Source organism: Xiphophorus couchianus, chromosome 4, assembly GCF_001444195.1.
Source record: "Xiphophorus couchianus chromosome 4, X_couchianus-1.0, whole genome shotgun sequence".
In the NCBI taxonomy this organism is placed as follows: domain Eukaryota; kingdom Metazoa; phylum Chordata; class Actinopteri; order Cyprinodontiformes; family Poeciliidae; genus Xiphophorus; species Xiphophorus couchianus.
The window spans coordinates 2,970,830-2,992,265 of NC_040231.1; the positions used below are offsets into that span (position 1 = coordinate 2,970,830).

At 36.0% G+C, this 21,436-nt stretch overlaps 2 protein-coding genes across 4 annotated transcripts in view; one reads left to right on the top strand and one right to left on the bottom strand.

The window, feature by feature from the left end:
- Window positions 1–17,388, bottom strand: part of serinc4 (serine incorporator 4) — a 29,839-nt gene extending 12,451 nt beyond the window's left edge. The window contains exons 1-3 of one of the 2 annotated variants that reach the window (XM_028015029.1): window positions 17,234–17,388; window positions 1,352–1,519; window positions 122–300 (exon numbers count right to left, since the gene is read on the bottom strand). In XM_028015029.1, coding sequence (XP_027870830.1) covers window positions 122–300; window positions 1,352–1,519; window positions 17,234–17,317 — 431 coding nt within the window. In that variant the 5' untranslated portion in view covers window positions 17,318–17,388. Of the gene's footprint in view, window positions 1–121; window positions 301–1,351; window positions 1,520–9,066; window positions 9,187–17,233 lie in introns of those variants that run through there. The other variant, XM_028015028.1, reaches the window with a different exon arrangement.
- A 988-nt stretch (window positions 17,389–18,376) lies between these two features.
- On the top strand, window positions 18,377–21,166 carry LOC114142453 (THAP domain-containing protein 6-like). Of its 2 annotated transcripts, none has more exons than XM_028013743.1 (5): window positions 18,377–18,547; window positions 19,499–19,691; window positions 19,777–19,887; window positions 19,993–20,476; window positions 20,858–21,166. In XM_028013743.1, the coding sequence occupies exons 1-4, from the start codon at window positions 18,468–18,470 to the stop codon at window positions 20,200–20,202; spliced, it is 594 nt and encodes a 197-aa protein (XP_027869544.1). In that variant the 5' UTR covers window positions 18,377–18,467; the 3' UTR covers window positions 20,203–20,476; window positions 20,858–21,166. The 2 variants fall into 2 exon arrangements, with proteins under 2 accessions (XP_027869544.1, XP_027869545.1); XM_028013744.1 differs by lacking the exon at window positions 20,858–21,166 and adding an exon at window positions 20,581–20,851.
- The last annotated feature ends 270 nt before the right edge of the window (window positions 21,167–21,436 follow it).

Genomic DNA, 21,436 nt, shown 5'->3' on the forward strand with positions numbered 1-21,436 from the left:
CAGGTGTGCATCAGTAGTAAAAATACTCATAAAAATAATTTTTTCCCAAAGGTTACTCATGTAAATGTAGCTAGTTACTTTGCAACTCTTTTGATGAACAAAACCAAATGACGGGACCGACCCGTTGTGTATGAGCGCCCTGAAGTCCTGACTGGACTTGACGTCGATGAGGAAGATCGCCATCATCAGGTAGAAACAGGAAGTGCCGAAGCAGACTCTGTAGACCGCTGAGTATCCCACCAGCATCTCACAGTGGCCTCCGCCGTGCGCCTGGTCGCACACCACGTTGAAGAAAGGCACCTGGAGCACAAAACGCAGCTTCATTAGACTCCGGCTTCACTTTCTGTCCACTTCCCTGAATCAGACGCACACATTTGGAATGATTTCCATTTAATTAAGTCAGAAATACACACTACACTGCAAAAACACAAAAAAGTAATTTTGTCTAGTTTCCAGTGCAATCATGTTAGTACACTTTAAATAAGACAAACCTACTCTTAAGAAAGATACAGGAGCTTGTTTTAAGCTAATAATGTCTTAAAATTGATTAAAAAGTTCCTAGTTCCACTGGCAGATTATTTCACTTACAACAAGACATTTTCCCCAAGTGAAACTAGAACTCGTTAATCAATATTAAGGAATTATTGACTTATTGACCAGCTTTGACTTCTTGTTAAAAAGTTACTTGTAAGTTAGTTTTGTCTTATTTCAAGTGTATTAAGACATTTGTACTGGAAACTAGACAATAATATTTTCTGTTTTTGTGTTCTTGACAGTTATTAGTTGCTAAGAACATACTGAATAGCTCTAGCTATATAGGAGTTCTAGTTCAAAATAAAAGGCATTTAATTAGCAAGTAAATTATTTATCTTCTAGCTAAATAGTTAGAGTTGAACAAATATTTAGCTAGCAAGCTAACTAGTTTCAGGCTAAATATTTAGTTAGCAGCTTTCAATCTTAAGATTTAGCTTCAAGTTAATTATTTAGTTAGCAAGCTAGCTGAATGTTTAGCATTTAAATGAATGAATAATGGTTTTTCAAAGGCTTGCAAGTTGCAACCCCTCACAGATTGAAGGTAACTGTCTGATGTGTTTCCTTTTAAACATAACATAACCTGTATGCTCCAGTACAGCTAACCTGCTTTTCTGAGGCAGCTAGCCCTGCTTTGCGTGATTATCAAATCAAATAATTTGATTTTACAGCATCTGGTTCCGTGGAAACAGTAAATATGTAATTAGCTTACACGGTTTTGCGTAACATCTTTGTGTTTTTCTTTTGCTACATGCTCGCATATGAATGAAACCTTTGAATTCAAAGTATGTCTTCGCTCCTTATGCTATATTAAACTCACATTTTCCCTGACTAGCTCAGAGACGGTGCGGGACAACATGAGGCAGGAAACGGCGCAGCTCATGATGTGGAAGAAGGTGTACATGACCCGTGTGCTGGTGGACGATTTGACAGGAGGGCAGAAGGCACAGCAGAGCGAGCAGGGAGCCGGTCCACAGCAGCAACAAATCTGAGGAGCAAGGAGGTTCAGAATCAATCAAAAACTGAAGGAAATGAAGAAAAGAACAACACTTTGTGTTTAAAGATGACCTGCTCTGATCCTTCAACAGGTTGGAATGGGTCTATGGCTGACAGAAGAGGTTTTCATTTCATTGTTTGCACAAAATCATTCAATATGACTGATTGATGAGATTTTAGTCTGCTCTGGTCATGTTTACACTCATATGTGAAAATGGCTGTGGACAGATGCATAATTATACAACCATACATCTTTGAAAAGCAGAAGTGGAGCCTCCTGCACAATCAACAAGAATGCAGGAAGTCAACAACAAAAGCTGGCCAAAGGTGCCGGAGTTCCACTTGTGTTGTTAAGTAACGGGACCGGCCCTGCTGGGGTTGCTAGGTAATGGCACAGTGCATATTGAATGCGATGTAACAATAGGAAGGTTTTTTGAAACGGCTCATTTTCCAAACACCAAAAACATCAACTTATTGTCAAAAAACAGCTAGGTGTTTTTTTAAGTGCTTGGGCTTCTTTTAGAAGCAGTTGAGACCCAAATGGAAGTACAAAACAAAATGCACAAAATATGAATTTATATGAATAATAGGTCACCTTTAAAACTTTACAGATCTGTATTTGAATATGCATATAAATAAATTAGTTAATTAATAAATTAGAGATGTGTTTCTGAGAATGAGATGAGTCCACTTGTCAGAAAGCCTAAACCAATTCTCTGCTTTATCTTAATTAAATTTTAATCAATCAATCAATCAATCAATCAATCAATCAATCATTCAAGCATTCAAGCATTCAATCAAGTGTATTTGTGCAGCACTTTACAGCAACAAGGTAATTCAAAGTGATATTTAGCTTCTAAAGCTATCTATTTAGCTTATAGCTTAATGCCTAGTTTGAAGCTAAATATTTAGCTAGCAAGCTAAATAGTTAGCTTGCTATACTTGAAACGAAATATTTAGTTACCAAGCTCACTATTTGGTTTCAAACTAGGTATTTAGTTAGCAAGCTGACGGTTTAGCTAGGCTAAATAAACAAAATATTTAGTTAGCAAGCAAACTAGTTGTTTCAAGATAAATGTTTTAGTTTGCAGCATTACAGTCTGCTTAGCTTCGAACTTAGTGTTTAGTTAACAACCTCTGGATATTTTGCATATAAATGAATAAATATGGTGGAAATATGACTTTGAAAAATAAATGAAAACAGGTGAAATAACCCAAATCATTGCTGTTATTTCAGAACCTCATTCTGAAATGACAGCGAATGAAACTCTTTCATTCAACTCAAATGAGTTCAACACAGATTCAAAGCATCAACCAGTCTGTAGTTGGGTTGTTTAGCATCAGATAACCTACATTAACCAGACTTGGCAGCGGCAACATTGGAGACAGATTAACCTAATGAAACCAGCAACATTCGGATTCTGACGGACGACTGGACGCAAGCCTGTCTCCGCTGATCCTGAACTAAATCTTAGGAGGCGTGCACATCTGTCTGGTGCCACAGTGAACTCTGGAGTCTGGAGGTCAGCCTGGTTTATTAGGGCCACAACATGACAAGCGGGACAGGAATAAATCCTCCCAGCCATCAACTGGAGCTGCATTTTCTGCTCCTATTAAAGAACAGTTTATCTACAGGGAGCGCATCCTCCATTAGTGGAGGGATGTGCAATTTTATGGACTGGATTTTGGAACGGTGCGTTCTGATGAATTATTATTCATCAAGTGTAAATCATAATCTGAAGAACAATGCAGAGATTATCCATCAACATGAGGACTGGAATAAACCTTAATCAGTTATGTTTTTCCAAATTCAGTCACTTTGAGGAGACATTTTGCTCAATAAAATATATGAAACATTCATAGATCTTTTCTAGATAATAATAATTTTTTTTTTTTTTTTTTAATTTGGAATGATCAAAATGTTACTTGATTTTAAAAACTTTTTCTTTGTTTTAAACCTTCTTAAGAGCTTATTTTAATCTTACCTGCATGTCGCAAGATGCACATCTTAGTTTTGGTTAATTCAGGGTTGACCAAAGTGTGGTCTGTGGGCCATATGTGGACCCTGGATTGATTTTGTGTGGCCCAAGTTTGGCCGCCAGCACAGGTAGTTGATGCAGCAAGAGACTTTTTGTTTGTAATTGGGGAAAAATTATTCTAAAGAAATTAAAGTGTGATTATAATAAAAATGTTTCATCCAATAAAAAGCATTAATATATACTGTATATATGGTATATTTTTGCATTCTTTTTGGTTTTAAAGTAAACAGGAACACATCTACTTAGTGACTTTTCCTCAAAAGCAGACTGTGGTGCACCAAAATCTGCTTTTGATTAATTTATTAAACATTGATAAATATATGAAATTTTATCCCAAAAGAGACAAAAAGACTTTTCCCTTTTTTACCCCAAAATGCACAAATTGAATACCTTTATTTTAATAAGGCATTGAAATTTTTAGGTATCCAGTGAAGTCATTCTTACAAAATGTCTGACTATTTTATTTTAATTATTACATTTAGTTTATTGTTGAGCAGGTAAAAAGTTTTAAGAAATTATATATGCAGCTTGCTACGGTGGCCCTGAGGTGCAAATCACTTCAGCAAATTGAAAACACAATTACAAATTACAAAAGCACTACAACATTAACGAAACGGAAGAGGTACTGTATGTCCCAGTGGGAGACCTAGGAAATCGCTGATTGGACTGCAGTTCGTTTTGATTTTGAACCGGAAGTTACTCTGGTGTGCTTCGTTTTAATGAGAAGCAAAGCAAGCGGGAATAAGGTCACATCGCCATGTTTTGCCCAAACTGTGGAAAAGAGCTGGTTGAGCCGACACCAAACCTTTGTAGCAGTTGTGGCAAGAGGCTTTGGATCACCGAGAACATTCATGTTTTTAAAAAACACATTAAAGCCAGAGTAACTTCCGGTTCTAAAGTAAAAACGAGCTGCAGTCCAATCAGCGATTTCTTAGGTCTCCCACTGGGACAGACCTCTTCTGTTTCGTTAATGTTGTAGTGGTTTGCACCTCAGGGCCACCGTAGCTTGCTAACTAAATTTAGCTTCAAATGAAGTACTTAGTTAGCAAACTAACGGACTACAGTGGAAATATGACTTTGAAAAATTAAGCTTATAACAGGTTAAATAACCCAAATTATTAGTGATATTTCAGAACCTCAATCATTCGACTCAAATGAGTTTAACACAGATTCAAAATATTAAAGATCAATTAGTCTGTAGTCAAAACAGTCAAATAACAGTTAGCAAGCTGACTGCTTAGTTGCAAACTAAAATATTTAGCTTGAAACTAGGTATTTAGTAGCAAGCTAACTGTTTAGCTTGCTAAATAGGCTAAAAAGTTACCTCTGAACAAAATATTTAGTAGCAAGCTAACTAGTTTTGGGCCTCCAAGTAATTCTGACTTGAGAAATTTGGCCCCATGTGACAAAAAGTTTTGACCCCCCTGGGTTAGTTGGTGGGCCTTTTTCCTGAGACTGAGATGCTAATGTTACCCTTCACTTTCTGAATTAAAAACTTAAAAGCCTTTGGAGCAAAGAGGAACTTAATATTAAATATGTTGGATTTCATTATTTTTCTGTGCAAGAGTTTGAGCTGACGGTGAGAACTGTTCAGATCCTGAAACTTGGTTGCCTCTCTGTGAGGGACAGGTGTCTGTCCTGTGGCCCAGTTTGAGGTCCATAATACAGGATTACAGATCGCTGAGGGAAGCTGCTGCAGCGAGAGAGGGAGATTATCTTCCATAAACACAGAATGATCGCTCAGATTTAAAAATAGCCAAATTACACTGGCAGTAATGCACAATAATCACAGTTGAGGAGAGAATTATTAGCCCCAGCCTGTGAAAACATCATTGTTTATAAAGAAGCAATGCTTTTTAACACGTTTCATGGTTAAGAACGCTTACATTATATTAATTTCAACTCAGATTAAATTATTCCACAGAAAGAGAAATATTGTTAGCCAGCTGATGCTATTTATGTACATTTTAACCTGAATAAGTTGCAGTTAAAGTCTCCGACTCGTCTTCTGATGAACCTTTTGCCATTTTTTCTTCCAGCAAATCTCTCAAGTTTCTTCTGATTTTGCAGAATATTTTTGTTTGGAATTCAAGTTGAAATTCTTTACATTTCAGTCAGTGATGTTCACTCTGGTTTTCTGGAGGGGATTTTTCACCAGAACTACGTTTTTCTTTAAAGTTCTCAAATATCCTTCTCTATTTATGGTTCAAAATTCAATTCAAAAATACTTTATGAATGAATAACCAGTAAAGTTGTTCTCACTACTTTTTTTTTTTTGCAGCATATCTGAAATATTTTGACGTAACTCTGCAAAGATTGTTCTGGGCTTTGATTTAGTTTTTTGTAGTAATTAAGATATTCAAAATCCAAACTGATTCTTTTATTTTTGGATGCTCAGATGCTCACAAGGTGCATAAATTGAGATGAAGTTCTTCAGTTTTTAATAGATTTTATAAAAAGTCATGGGGGTTTAACACAAAAATGATGTTCAGCTGCTGCTTTCACAAAGTGTTCACATTAAATAGATCCTATTTTGACATAGAAATTTAAATAATACTGAAAATTTCAGTCCTGAATTTTTTTTTCTCACTTCAAATGGTTGGAATTGAAAGAGCTGTCAGAAACTTTCAGAAAAAGTTTACAGAAACCTTGTGTTTTGTTTACAGTGGGAGTAATTTTAAACAATGGCCAACCTTGTTTCTCAACGAGTTCACCCTGAAAACAGGCTGCAAGATGCTGAAAGAAGTCTAAACCCTCATCACTGGACTCAATATGAAGGTGCACAGCTGTTCAAGCAGAAGGAAACTGCACAGGTTTGACTATTATTCCAGGTTTGCATTGAAGAAAGGTCAGATTATGTTTTGCCATAAAGAGGAAAGACAACAACCAGAACTTCAGTAATAATATTATTTGTACAGATAAGTGTAAAACTTAATTATTTAGACAGAAAACCTCATGCCAACTGTGAAGCATAGAAGTGGAAGTGTCATGGTTTGCAGATGTGTTGCAGTAAATCAGTAAATCCAGAGAACTGACTAAGATTTAAGAAATATGAAGTAGTGGAGTGGATTCAAAGCTCAAATGTAGTGAAACATGGTAGAAACTCGTCAAACCCCAGAACTTCAGTCTGAAGTTTCACAAAATGGGTTCACTAATAAAAAGCCATTTTAACCGCAGTAAAAATAAAAAGTCTCTAATTTACAGTAAAATACCGGCAGACAGAATTTAATCATAAATTAGAGATGTTTTTTGTTTTTTTACAGTGCAACAGTAGCTGTCAGGTGAAAGGTGTCCTCATTTTTCCCTCAACATGCTGATATGTTTTGGTTAACAGGAACCAAGAATATTTTTTATAATTTTACTACAAATGAATCTATTATAAAAATAAAAATCAGTATGAGTCAGTGTGTGATTTTCTTCAGAGAAATATATTATAAAGAGGAACTTTGACTCATCAAGAGTTTATTTTTTTTAATGTTTTGGGCTCCATCCAGTCAAAGCAGATTCTGGTTTTGTTTTTGATTTCTGGACATCCAACAGTATCTGGTATGTTAAAGTAAAACTAACTTACAAGTAACTTTTCAACAAAACAGAGGAGCTTGTTTTAGGAAAATAATTTCTTCATCTCCATGAAATAGTTTTAGTTTCCACTGGAACTAAAACTTTATTTTACATAAAACAAGGGAAATATTTTTGAAAAAGTGCTAATTCCACTTGTACTTTTTCATCAATATTAAGGAATTATTGACTTAATGTTGCTCTCAGATGCTCTTTTAGCATAATTCAATATTTCAAATAGATTCTGTTTAAGAAATGCTTATGTGTGGCAGTAGGAAATTACTGGTGTGGCTATTAAAATTAATTAGTTTTAGTTTAATTAATTAGTTTAGATCAGTTTGGATAGATTTTTGTTGTTGTAGTTAATTAAATAGACATTTGAATAAAAAGCTGTCACTTAAAAATGATAAAAGCAACAAGAAATGTATAAGGATGCAAATACTTTTCCTCGGTGCTATAAATGATGAAAAGGACAAAAAGTGTCAGAAGTCAAGACAGTAGCTAAAAACGGTCACTTTTTAGAAATCAGTCCATCTCCAATCAGTAACTGGCCCAAATCCTTCTGACTGATGAACTTTCTAAAGTCCTGAGTACTAATAATCTGGGTCATAATCTGGAAGCAGCAAAACGTAATTTCAAAATAAACTGAATGCAGGAAGGCCTCACAAACAGAGCCAAAAATAAATAGAGAAATTGTCCAAGAGCCAAGAACTCACTCAGAACTCCAGAAAAACTCAAACATCCTAAACTCACTGCGTAGCACTCCACTGCTGAAGAATAGGGCTAAACTTGTGTAAAGTTTGACATAGAAGGAACAACAAACAGGGAACTTAGACTTTTCAAACTCCTGCAGACCTAAAATGTGTTTGTTGTTCTGAATTGTAGTTTTCACTCATGCAGAACATCAAGACATCCCAGCAGAACATTTTGTACTTTTTGCACAGAGCAGCTTGACTCTACTGTTACTTTTCAAAATGTACTTCAGATTAGAAATCACTTATAAAAGCGTCTTCAACAGAACGCATCACGATTGGATTCAGTCAGCAATATTAATATAAACTCATAATGACCAGATTAAAAAACGGGCTTTTCTTCCTTTTCTTAGCTTTTCTTTTTTTACTTACATGGCAGCAACACTGCAAAACACAAAATATTACCAAGTATTTCTGTTGAGTTTCTAGTGCAAATATTTTAGTTCACTTACAAGTAATGCTTCAGCAAAATATAGGAGCTTAATATTGTAAAAGAAAAGAATGTCTTGTTATCAGTGAAATAATCTGCCAGTGGAAGTGGTACGTTTTGTGATAAACTACTTGTAAGTTAGTTTTGGAAGGCGACATATTAGAGTTATTGTAGATAGAAGAAAATGGAGTTTGATGCCAAAAAACTCAGAAATTTTTAGATTTATTTCACAGTTTCTAGAAAAAACATTTCTGAGTTCAAAAAGTAAAAGAAAAAGTAGGAAAAACTCAAATGTTGAGATTAATTTCACATATTTTATAGAAAAAAACGTTGAAATTTTCTGAGCTTGTAAAGTGGAAAATTTTCAATCTTTGTAAATTTTCTGAGTTTCAAAAGACAAAACATTTTGACTTTTGAAACTCAAAAATTTCCACATTTTTTAGAGAAAATTTCTGAGAATAATCTCAAAATTTCTGAAATTGTTTTTGGCTGAAACTTACTCCTATTTCACACCTTTTAAGTTTTGTTTTGTGTAAGGGTACACGCTAGAAAGACCATAAATGGTAACATTTTGTTCTTTTGCAGTGAAATCTTTTACATCTTTCGTCTTCGGGAGCTTTTTGAGTCAGTCATGTCAGCCAGGCTTCTACTCAGTAAAATCCAAGTAAAAACAGAGAAACAGATTTAAAATCTCCTTTCTCTGTGGTTTTGGCTCAGCTGTGAAGTTTCTCCTCCTGGTCTGCGGCTCCTCAGCTCTCACCTGATAGGCCACCATGTTGAGGAAGTAGCTGTAGACGCTGGTGCGGCTCATCCCCTGCGTGGCCGACATCGTCCCTCTCATGTGTTTGTCGTCAACCACCGAAGCTCTACATTTGGCCATGAACTTCCAGCACCGGCAGCTTTTTCCCCAGAGAGAGCGCCTCACATCCTCCAGGAGGCCAGAGCCCTCCGGCAGGCCGGTCAGAGGATTAACGGTGGATCCGGTCTGGCTGGGCCCCCTGCAGCCCAGAGCCTCAGGCCTAGCCCCGGCCGCACCGCCTGGCAGGAGAACCGCTTGCTTTGTTGCCCATGTCCTGAGTCAGTTGGCTCTGCGGCTGTGTCGGCTGCTGCCAGGAGACAGGAGAGGGAGAAGCGGAGGCAAAACCCGGCGGCCTCCCTCATCCCTCGCCCCCCCCCGGACCGGTCAGATTAAAGGAGGGAGGGGAGTTTGACATGGACCATGTGTCCGTCCCATCTGTCCGTTCTGTCCCTTCCCCCAGCAGAACACCTTCCTCTCAACATGAAGCAGTGGATGCTTTAACCCTCCACAGGCCTCCAGCAGAGCTGCACTGCAAAAACACTCAATCTGACCAAGTATTTTGGTCAAGTTTCTGCTCTAAATATCTTAGTTCACTTGAAAAAAGACTAAAATTACTCTTCAGCGAGATATGGGAGCTTGTTTTAAGTTAATAATTCCTTTATTAATTTATGAAAAAGTTCTAGTTCCACAGGCGGATTATTTCACTTATGCACTTTAAAAAAGTCACTGTAGAATTTACAGTAACTTACTGGCAGCAGGGTTGCCAGTAAGTTACTATAATTTTTGCAGTAAAGAAATTACAGTAACTTTACAGTAGCCTTAGTGTAATTTTATTACAGTTTTACTTAATTTTTTATTACTATATTACTGTAATTTGATTGGTGTTACTGTAATTTCTTTAAAATAGCACCGTAATTATATAACATGGTTACTGTGATTTCATCACATTTTTATCATAATAAAATTACAGTATCCTGTAGTAGAATTACAAAAGTTGTCATTTTACAGTAGTTCGTGAAACTGCATACTTTGCTAGCTTCTAAAAGTTTAAATGTGAACTTGCAACTTAATTTACCAAACTCTCAAAAAAATGTTTTATTCTTTTAATTAAAAAATCGCTTTATTTTATTGTCAATTTAAATCTGACAAACTGAAGCAAAACAAAATATAATATTTTGCAACAGCAATGTTTGCTTGTTACATAGAAATCAAAGTATTGCAACCAAAGTGAAAAATACTCTGATCTAAAAACATAACTGATACATTTACCCTCATGATAATATGACATTGAATACAATGAATTAAATAATGTTTGCTAAAACGAAAAACTGTAATCTCAGTCAAAATTGAAATTACAGTCAAATAGTATAATTGATTGTAATGTTCTAGTTAAATGTTCTAGTGCAAATTAATGTCATTTTTGGGATTACAGATGGAAATTAGCATCTTGCTAAGTCTGGGATGTTTATTAATATGCAATGTCCTATTGAAATAAAATCAGTCAGTTTTGCAACATTTGTTGGCCACAGAAAACTTGTTTTCAATCAATCAAAGTGCTTTAAAATTTGTGAAAAAGGGTAAAAAATTAAACATTTGCAGAGTTCAGGTCAGTGCAGATTTCAGAAATGAAACTTTTTTTCTACTTGTTTTTGTTGCAACATAACAGAGAAAACTTTTCTACTGTTTTCACATTTTGATTCTGTTAAAGCTGAATGTAAAACCTTTGCAGTCTTTTAGATTTACATCTTTTATCTTGAGCTGAGTTTGGATCTGAATGTGTTCATGGAAACGCTCTGTGGTCTGAATCGGCGGTGAAACGCCACGCTGTAGAGCAGTGACGATGATGACGATGATGATGAGCTGGAAGAGAGGGAGCCAGATTATATTTGAGTTAGTGTGCGGCGGGGCGAGCAGCGGGATAATCCTGGTACTGCTCAGCCCTCCTCTCCATCAGGATGACCTTCATCGGCCCAGGCCAGATTTTAAAAGCTGCGGCCTGTTTCTCAGAGACGGTCCGGCGTGTTTCACCGCATTTCATCCTCTGAGCTTTGATCCGACTGTAAAATCAACCAGAACCGCCTGGTTCCCTTTCCCAAGCATTTCTGTTCTCACATCTGAGACTTTTGAATATTTCTTTGTCATTTTCACTCACTGGCTGTATCACCTAGAGGATTGTAAAGTACTCAAGTAAGAGGAAAACTACTTCAGCATATTTTTACTCAAGTAAAAGTCAAAAGTAGCCATCCATGAAATTACTCAAGTAAGAGTAAAACAAGTATTTACATAAGTACTGAGTTACTGATCAAATTATCAATCATTTAATATTTAAAAATCCTCAGACAGACCAAAATGTAAAGTTAAGTGGAAATTTTGGTATTTTAAGGATGAAAATGACAATAAGTTATATGCGTAACAAAAAATATCAAAATCAGACTAAATAAAAATTTTCCAAATCATTATTTTTCAATATAAAACTTTCACAAAAACAACAGGTGTGTGTCTGTGTCTGGTGAATTTTTGGTTAAAACATGTTTGTTTTTCATTCAGTGGGTAGAAAATCCAGAAATTTTACTCAGATTATGGTAGAAATACTTCATAATAAAATGATTCAAATAAAAGTAAAAAGTATAGTAAGATACTGCTAAAAGTCAATTTTTTTCCAAAACGTTACTAAGTAAATGTAATTAAGTAAATGTAACTAGTTACTATCCAACTCTGATTACTGTTATTGTCTTGAAAATGATTTTTTTTTATATATAAATGAGGATTTCTGAAACTTTCTGAAATTTAAAAGTACTTGAATCAATAAAATCTGTAATTTAATCCGTTAATTCATGATTCAGCAAAGGGGCAGTTGCTTTTTTTATTAAGACCATAATGATTTGGATTTTTTTTCTCCTTAGTGAATCAAATTATTATTTACTTTTATTATTAACAACTAATTTGCTGCAGAATGAAGCTGATTTTTGATTTTTTTAATTTATTTTCTGCCCCTGCATTTGCTTTAAGATTCTTGTTGCTGTTGTTTTGTCTGTGCTGTAAGAGTCTCAGTGGGTCCAGATTCACTTTCGTGGAAGTGCCGAACAAATAGGAGGTTAAATAAGAGGAAAGCATCAGAGCTTCACACTCAGCTAAGAGGCTTGGACTTACAGACCCAGTGAACCAAGACTCTCCCAGAACCTTCTAGCAAATCTGCAGCCGCAGGATTACAGGCCTGACCCGGATGGGAAGAGAGCGACGCGACAACCTGACGTGTCAGAATTTAGCATTTCGTAGAACTGACATTTTTACCAATTTTCATGCTCATCAGATTTTATTACCAAAAGTTCTCTAACGGATGGAGTGAAGAAAAGCCAATCACACAAACTGAGACGTGGAAATCAAAAAAAGAAAACAAAAAACCAACAAAAGACAAACCCGATAGAAATGTGTATGACGGTGTGTTAGGGCCATTGTAGATAGAGGGGGAAAAAAGAGTAAATACACAAACAAAATCTGAAATTTTCTAGGAAAAGCTTGAAAATTTTTTAGCTTCAAAAGAAGAAAATGTTTGAATCTACAACCACGTTTTTTCTAGAGAATATGTGAAATTGATCTTAGTATTTTTCTCAAATGTTTGACTTTTCAAGCTCAGAAATGTCTTTTCGGAGGGGAAGTTTACTCCTTTCTTGGCATAAATACTCGATCACACAGAACTAACTTGCATGAAACTTTTCAGTAAGTTATAAGAACTTGTTTCATGAAATTTTGAGATCTCTAAATTTTTTAATTAATCTCAAAGATTTGCTCAAAAAAAATCTAAACGTTTTTACTTTTGAAACTCAAATTTTCAAAAGTCATAACTTTTTTAATGTAAAATCAGAAATATTCTTCTGATAATAATCTACACATTTCAGATTTTTTTGGCATAAATTTACTCCATTTTTCTAGCTACAATGATCTGAATAAGCTGTGAGTATCTGTAAAATGAGCCCCAAAAAATGCTGAATGACCAAACTATAAATCCAGACCACAAAACAACTGTAACATATATAGAAATGACAAATTTAAATCATTGGAAAGAACTGCAAAAATATTTTATATCAAACCTACAGATTCAAAATGGCCACAAAGAAATTCAAAATTAAACTCAGAAATTCAGACCAAAGTCACACCAAAATGAGAATCCAAGGAACCGCAGAGACCCACTTCACAGCGAGAAGAACCGTCCAACACGCTTCTATGTCCGTAAGACGTTCTCACCAAATGGACGTTCAGATTACCTTCTCTGACACCAACATTCACAAAGATCTAAAAAAACCAACACGACTCCAAAAGGCTCACAAAAGTGGTCTCAAACAACAGCAGAGAGGCAAAATTAAACTCAGTTTGGCAAAAAGGATGTTTAAAATACGTAAATAAACAGATATACTGCTGAGACGTTGGAGGGATTCGGTTCAGGGATTCAAATAAAGACGGGGCCTGAGTTTGGATATTTAAGTTAAATGTGTTTATGAAGCGATTTTCTCTGCATGTGAAGCAACAAAAACTTGCAACTACAAAAGATGAAGCATCTGGTAATTAATAAGTGACCCCTCTTCCATATTTACTGCAGAAACTGCAAGAAACACAAAATCTTACCAAGAAAAAACTTGGAAATGTTTGAGATTCGAAAGTAGAAAATTTTCTTCTTCTGAATCTTTGAAATTTCCAAAAGTCAAACATTTTCAACCTTACAAGTTCAGAAAATCTCCTAGATTTTTTTTTAGAAAATTTTAGATTTTTTTTTCTCGCAATGTTTTTAATTTTGAAGCTCAGAAATTTTCATGCTTTTCCGGGAAACTTTCTGAAATTAATCTCTTTTCTATCTAAAAAGACACTAATACACCTCCATACAAAACTAACTAAAAAGTAACTTTTCATCAAGATTTAATTGTTTTAAGTCAAAAAATAATTTAATATTTATTTTAAAAGTACAATTTCAACTGGAGGATTTATTTCAGTTGTAACAAGACATTTTGCTCATGAAAAAGTGAAATAATCTGCTAATGAAACTGGCTAGTGAATTACTGGTTTTAGTAAACCAGTAATTCATACTGGTTTAATTCATTAAACCAGTAATTCGGGTTTAATGAATTACTGACTTAAAACAATGTCCTGTGTCTTACTGGAAGTTACTTTTAAGTTATTTTAGTCTTTTTTCAAGTGTACTAAGATATTTGCACTAGAAAATAGACCAGTATAATTTGTAAGATCTTGTGTTATTGCAGTGGAAACATATTCATGATAAATGACGCAATAAGAAACATGCACCTTTTTGCATAAATCAGCAGGTAAAAGTAATTGCAACGTTTGTTTCCAGAAGCGTCTCCTCTGGCTACAAAAGCAGCCATTGTTTTACGTAATATGATTTGTTTGCTGCAGCCTGAACTGGGTGTAAAGCAGCGATTCCAGGCAACAAACACGTGTTGCTCTGAGTCCGGTCTGCAGCCCGGCATTCCTGGGGGCCCGTTCGCTCACGGATAATTGCTGCTGCCTTGTAGGAGAAGAGGAAGTGCCAAAGAGAACAAACAAAAACAAATTAGGAGATGCAAATGGCCGCATGAGTGAACGCGCTCGATCTATGGTTTCAATAGGCTTGCGTAATAATAGCTGGATGCAGGCCAAGCCTTGTTTGGGAAACAGGAGGAGGAGGCAGGAAAAACGATGCATTCATTATGCATTAAGTAGTATTCCTAAACGGGATTATAACTAACGGTTTTGTTTTTATTTGTTTACTGTGAGTAAATAAACAGCAGAGTAAATAACCAGTAGGAACAGAAACCCAGTGAGCCCATTCATGACGTTGTCCTCGTACTCTGAGGAAAAACGTCGTTTTATCTGTGAGTTACTCAACACCCTGAAGACAATTTCAAACCAGTTTCCGCTCTTTCATTAGTTCCTTCAGAGGATTCTTAGCTTGTAACTATTAGCAAGTTTTCACTCAACAAAAGTCAGATTGTAAAAAGTACAAAGCTTACAGAACTACAATTATCTATGATATGAGTTTTATTATAATTATAACCCCAAACTTCCAGATATACAGGGTAAAAGATTTCAACTATTTCTCCAAACTTGCAACTACAAAAGATGAAGCATCTGGTAATTAATAAGTGACCCCTCTTCCATATTTACTGCAGAAACTGCAAGAAACACAAAATCTTACCAAGAAAAAACTTGGAAATGTTTGAGATTCAAAAGTAGAACATTTTCTTCATTTGAATCTTTGAAATTTCCAAAAGTCAAACATCTTGACTTTTGGAAAGTCTTCTTTCCAATTAACAAAACTTTATTGTGATCTTTAACAGCCTTTAATTTTTCTTGGTCGTTGTGATGTCTTCTCCTACGTGGAGATAAAAGGTAAATATATTTCTAATTGGGCCTAAATTCACACCAAATGTCAGCAACAACCCAACTGATCCACATTTATGAATGAATCAAAGTAAATGAGTCCAAATTAGTCAAACGAAAATATGACCATTTTACCCGGTGCAGCTTTACAATTAAAATAATCTTTTAAATTTACCAACATGAATCTTTCTTGAAAAAATAAAAAATAAAATGAAAATAACATGGCATGAAAATAAGTTTGGTCATTCATGTGCCCAGCGATGGTAACATGAATGTTTTCAAATGTTGTAAACATTTGGGTGTAAATAATGTCCATTAGTTTGGTAAAACCAGGTGCAAGACGTCACTTTCAAACTTACCTACAACTTAATGCCAACCGAAGCAAAGGGACTTCGGAGAACGAAGAGAAACCAGAAAATCAAAATGTGCTGTTCTGGTACATGTGGAGCTTCATTAGCCAACTCCGCAAGTCATAAGACCTGACAGACAAGAACGGTTCCCTCAGTCAGATTAGAAATCTTTAAGACTTTTCTGACTTCTTATACATTTTCTAGACTTAAATCTATAATCTTTAACCATTACTTATGTAAAAATATCATGGTTCACCAAAACTTTTAAGATTGTTTTTACAGAGGCTGTACTTTTTAACAACAGAACCTACATAGACGGATCAAAATATGTATGTATATATATATATATATATATATATACAGTATATATATTTCTATCTATGTATAGTAGATCTTCACTTATTCATGGTTTAGTAGATGTAGATTATCACATTTTTCTAAGGAAAACATTAACTCCAAATTATTCATGAAAATTTTGCCAATTTGCACTTTTTGTTGAGCATATCTAAAATATTCAAAGAAATTCAGCTTGGAAAGCTAAAATTCAAACGCATAATGCTATTGGCTGGTACTTTCAAAGCAGCCAATCCAGGAACGGCATTTATTTTCCTTAGCTGTGATTGGCTGAACCTCGAAGAGCAGAGATAAGGAAGACTGTGGATGTTAGCTTCTGTGGTAGCGCCAAGGTTGTTTCCCAATGTGTGTATCAATGCATGTTAACGTATATTTGGAGTTTGAAATATTAAAATAGACAGTTGTAAGCATTTTTAGAGAGGGTCTCATCTCCTCACCAGATGGACAAAACTTATTTTATTTTAGAATTTTTTAAAAATGTTTATCATGTTGACAATGGGACAAGGACAAAAGGATGGAAGTACAAATACTTTTTCATTTGGAGGAGTCAAGGTGACAGTTTTAAATCTAAAAACCTGTTTCAACTGTCAAGCCTGGTGGTGGCATCATTATGATGTGGGATTCACATGGAACAAGCTACTAAAAGCCTTCAGTTTCATTTTTTGGAATTTAATGAAGACTCATCTTTTGAAGGAATATATCTTCTTCTGCTTCCTAGCATACAGAACTCTTTCTTTGCATTAGGGAACATGATGTAATTTGTACAATTTCACACAAAATGAGTGATAACTGGAATGTTTCTTGTCTTGGAATGGAGGTGTGTGGATGCAGTTTGTGGCTTGACAAAGAACACACTTGGCAAAGAGTTTATGTGGAATAATCCCATGTGACCTGCTGCACTTTATAAGACACTACAACTTAAACAAACAACTGATTAGGTTCAAAGGACTGGTGGGCCAAAATATAAAGCAAAGGAAGGAAAATACCTGAAGTACTGGAACTTTTGTATGAAGATAGTTTCTTAAAAATGAAAACCTGAGCGGAGTCAGCCTCACCTGAGCTCGAAACAAGCGTCCGGTCATCCTATTCCTGGGGCCAGGAGTAATGCAAGTTCCAACAGTCAAACAGCCATCAGTCATAGAGCAGGATGAAGGGGTTCGTACAACGACAATGACTTCTCAGGGGACCTGGTGCCATTTCTCAGGTCCCTCACCTCCACGCACATCTCCTGAAGCACCAGGCCAAAAGAGCATTGATGTGGTTTTCAGTCCTGCTTGGGGCATTCAACTCCAACAGGTTTCTCTTTCCTTTAATCTCATTAAGACGGGTGGATTGTTAAAGCTCAAGTACATGAAAGACCTAAAAACGTCTGGAGGCAGGAAATCTGGGTTGCAGAACAAATAAACCTCTTAAAACAGACAGGAATAGCACAGGGAGGAACACAGTGTGACTCTGGTAATCCGGACAGTCAGCGGGTCAATCTGGTTACTGCATTTTCGTCATCAGTCCTTAAACAGATAACAGTAAAAGAAAAGATTTGTGGTATTTTGAGAACTTACTGATTACTGTTTGACTAGATACAAAAAAAGGCTGAACATTTAAACAACAATCCTTTGGCCATGCGCCGCAGGGCGGATTGTACCTATGGCAGCACCTATGTAGATGTTTACACTTTCATGTAAATTCTTACATGAAAATGTAAACATAAAAAAAGTTGATATTTGTAGATACACTGTATGGCATGTTTTAAAATGTTATGTAAATATAGTTGTCTTGTAATTTTATAAATACATAGTATGATCTTATGAAAGTAGTGTACTTTTACAAACCTTTAAAAAGAAACAATTTAGCCTAAAGAAGTATTAAATTAGTATACTTTCTAGTACACTACGAGTGCATGGTCCATAATATAGTTGCTACACTTATAATATACTTAATAAAATTTATTATATGTATGCTACTTTTTATTCCCAGTTGCCTCCTAAAATTATTTCTGACTTTAGAAAGTGCAGCGATTCAACTTAATGTTGATATTATATTTAATATTGTCAGTCTTGATCCGATGTCCTTTTCATAAAAATTGTTACTGTACCAACCTACATTCCCATCACAAATAGCTGCATTTTTCTACTTTGAATTGAATGGAAGCGTCAGATCATGTGTTTCCGTTTCCCCGTGGAGCTCTCCTCCTCTACGTACGCGTCCCCGCCATATTGTGAGTGGCCTTGCAGCCGTGGGAAGCCTCGAGAAGAGCACTTCGCGCTAATATTTTAAACTTTTTCGAGCAAGATGCCTCATTCGTGTGCTGCGCTGGATTGTACAAAGCGCTGTACGGTCCAGACCAGAACCTCGGGCGTCACCTTTCACAGGTGAGGCTGAATTATCACCGTGTTTGGACTGTTTTGATGGGTTGACGTCATGAACAAAAGTGTCAACTTCCGCGCTCAAATTCCAAATATTTCTACTCATCTTTTGATTTGATCGAGAAGCTGGCGTTCTCTTTGATGCTGTCTATGAAAACTGGGCTTTTAGAAAAATAAATCTATGTGCCCGTTTCAACTAGATGTCCCTGAACTAACCAGCTGTCCTGGACGACACTGAAGTTAGCATCCTCCTTAGCTTCAGAAAAAGGGCTATTCCGCTGCATTTAACGATTCTGGACTACCTTCGTTGCGCTTTAGAGCTAAATATAATATATTTAAAATGGTCAAATCTGGACTTGATTATCGTATAATAATTGTGCATTCTACAACACACAGTCTACAATTGGTAGAACATTTACTCAATGCCTAAAAACTTATAAAATGGAGATTTTAAGAATTTCTTGGGGGATGAATGGGGCGGGGGTGTTTGCAACTTTTCATGGGATCTGGGTTTAAATCTCTATAATATACACAGGTTAAACCTAGAGAGAACCAATCTACACCAGTCGTATATTCTAGAAAACATAACATCAAGAGCAATTTTTTAAATCCAAGCCCACATTAAATTGGACTAAACAATATGAATATACAATGATACAAATTGTTATTGTGAAACTCAAATAATCGTTACTTTTAAGGCTTAACTATCTTATATCTGAAGGTAACGCTTTTAATTTAGCTCTGATTTGTTTTTGTTTTTCTGGACTTTTATTTATATGTTTTTCTGATAAAGTATTTTTAAAGTTGAATTGAGTATATGGTCAGCTCAAACCTGAACATAACTACTTTATGCCTATAAAACAGAGTTTGTGATTCGTGTAACCTTGATTCATTGATTAGAAACTGTCTGGGTTTTGGTGTTAGCTGTTTAACTGTTTTTTTTAAAACACTCGATAGATTCCCAAAAGAAACAAACCTGAGAAAACGATGGGTGAAAGCCATCAGGAGGAAGGGCTTCTCTCCCAACACATCCACCAGGCTCTGCAGTGAACACTTCAAACAGGAGGACTTTGACAGGACGGGACAGACTGTCCGACTCAGAGAGGGAGTTGTTCCTTCAATCTTCAGTTTTTCGACCCCTCCAAAAAAGGTAGTTGCATCACTTGGCTCTAAGGGTTGAAAATGTTTTCAATTAGTTTAGCAAAATTCTTTGAGTACTTTGTGTTTCAAATCAGCGACGGGCAGCTAAAACAACCAAGGCTTTACCCAAGAAAGCAGAGAGCCAGGAAGTGGCGAGTGCCCCGCCTCCTCCACCAAAACAAGAACCTCCACCCTGTCCTGATTTAGTGAGTTCTGAGCATTTTCTTCTTTATTAACCCTCACAATCAGTGGTCACTGCCTGTCTATGTCTGGTGGTCGTGTTACCGTGCTTGATCCTTGTGTCTTACTAGGACCACTCCTATGCACTGCCTCCATCTTTGGGCGATCTGAAGGTAAAACTCTGCGAGGCGTTGGAAAGAGTCGAGAGTCTGGAAAGAGAAATGAGGAACGCCAAGGATCGGGAACGGAGAGCAAAGAATGCGTTGCACGTTCTGGTGGAGGATCTGAAGGGGAAGAACCTGATAAACGAAGAACTAAAACAAAGGCTTGAGTTATCATGAGATGTCATGACAATATGGACTTGGTGAACATTAATTTAGGTGTAATACACCTTGATAATTCTCATCTGACTTTATAGTTATTATTTTAAATGATTCAGTATTATTTTAAGCTTTAATTTATATGTATAGAAAAAAAAACTTGCCTGTCGTGGAGTTCATCACTGATACCCAGCTGCTGATGATGCTGAAGCATTTTCCATATCAGTGATGCTTCTCCTCCCAGGATGGTAGCCAGGACAGCTTGGAGCGCCACTTCAGTTCAATGAGGCATCAGGTATTATTTATCCTGTTATTCATGACTGTTTTTAATGCTCATTTCTTATGACTTTGTCCTGAAATTTACTGTGGTAACGACCTTGATTTTTACTCTGCTCTTAGAATGATAGCCATGGTGACCCAAAAGGGTCGACAAAATGCAAACGTCACAATGGAACAACAAAACCGCAATGCAATTACAATACAATTGGCACAATACAACAACGCCACAAGGTCAAGCCAAAACACAAGAAAAAAGGCACAACAATCAACACAAAGAACCACAACAAACTTTTCTTGTAATATAATTTTTGCATTTTGTTGACCCTTGTGGATAACCATAGAAAACAGTCATAAAACATTTTCCTCTTTAATAAAAATATATGTGTCTGTTTTTCAGGGGGTTAATGAAACAACCAGTCTGGTTTGGTATCTCTCCAAGCAAATCTGGAAAACTAAAAGCACAGCACAAGACAGTCTGCCTTCCTTACTCAGCTACCGCCTACTCCATCAGCAGAAGAACAGTTTCCACCACTTTCCTTCAACATTTCTGTTGTCTTTCATTTGCAACTTGGTGCTTGATTTATTTTTTTTTCTGTTCAGAAGAATTGTGTTCACCTCAACCAGCAAATCTGAGAGGAATCACATTTTTGGTACTGACATGCATATAAACCACGGTGTTGTCTTTTCTTTATAGTTTTTACTGATGTCCTTGGTTGTCTCTCTTTCACCACAATGCCAAACTAAACATTCTTCAAGTTTATGGTGGACATGCAAAACACTGAAAGACCTTTCTGCTGCAAGACTTTAGTGGAGATGCTGTAGATCTCTGGAGTGTGTTGTGATGCTGGAAGTGAGGCCTTAGCAGCACAAGACACAAGTTTTGGCAAACAAAAGGATTTTTAATAAATTTTTTGATCTAGTCCTCTTCTTCATTTTCCTCATAACTCTGACATTTATCAACTTAAACTTTTCTGGA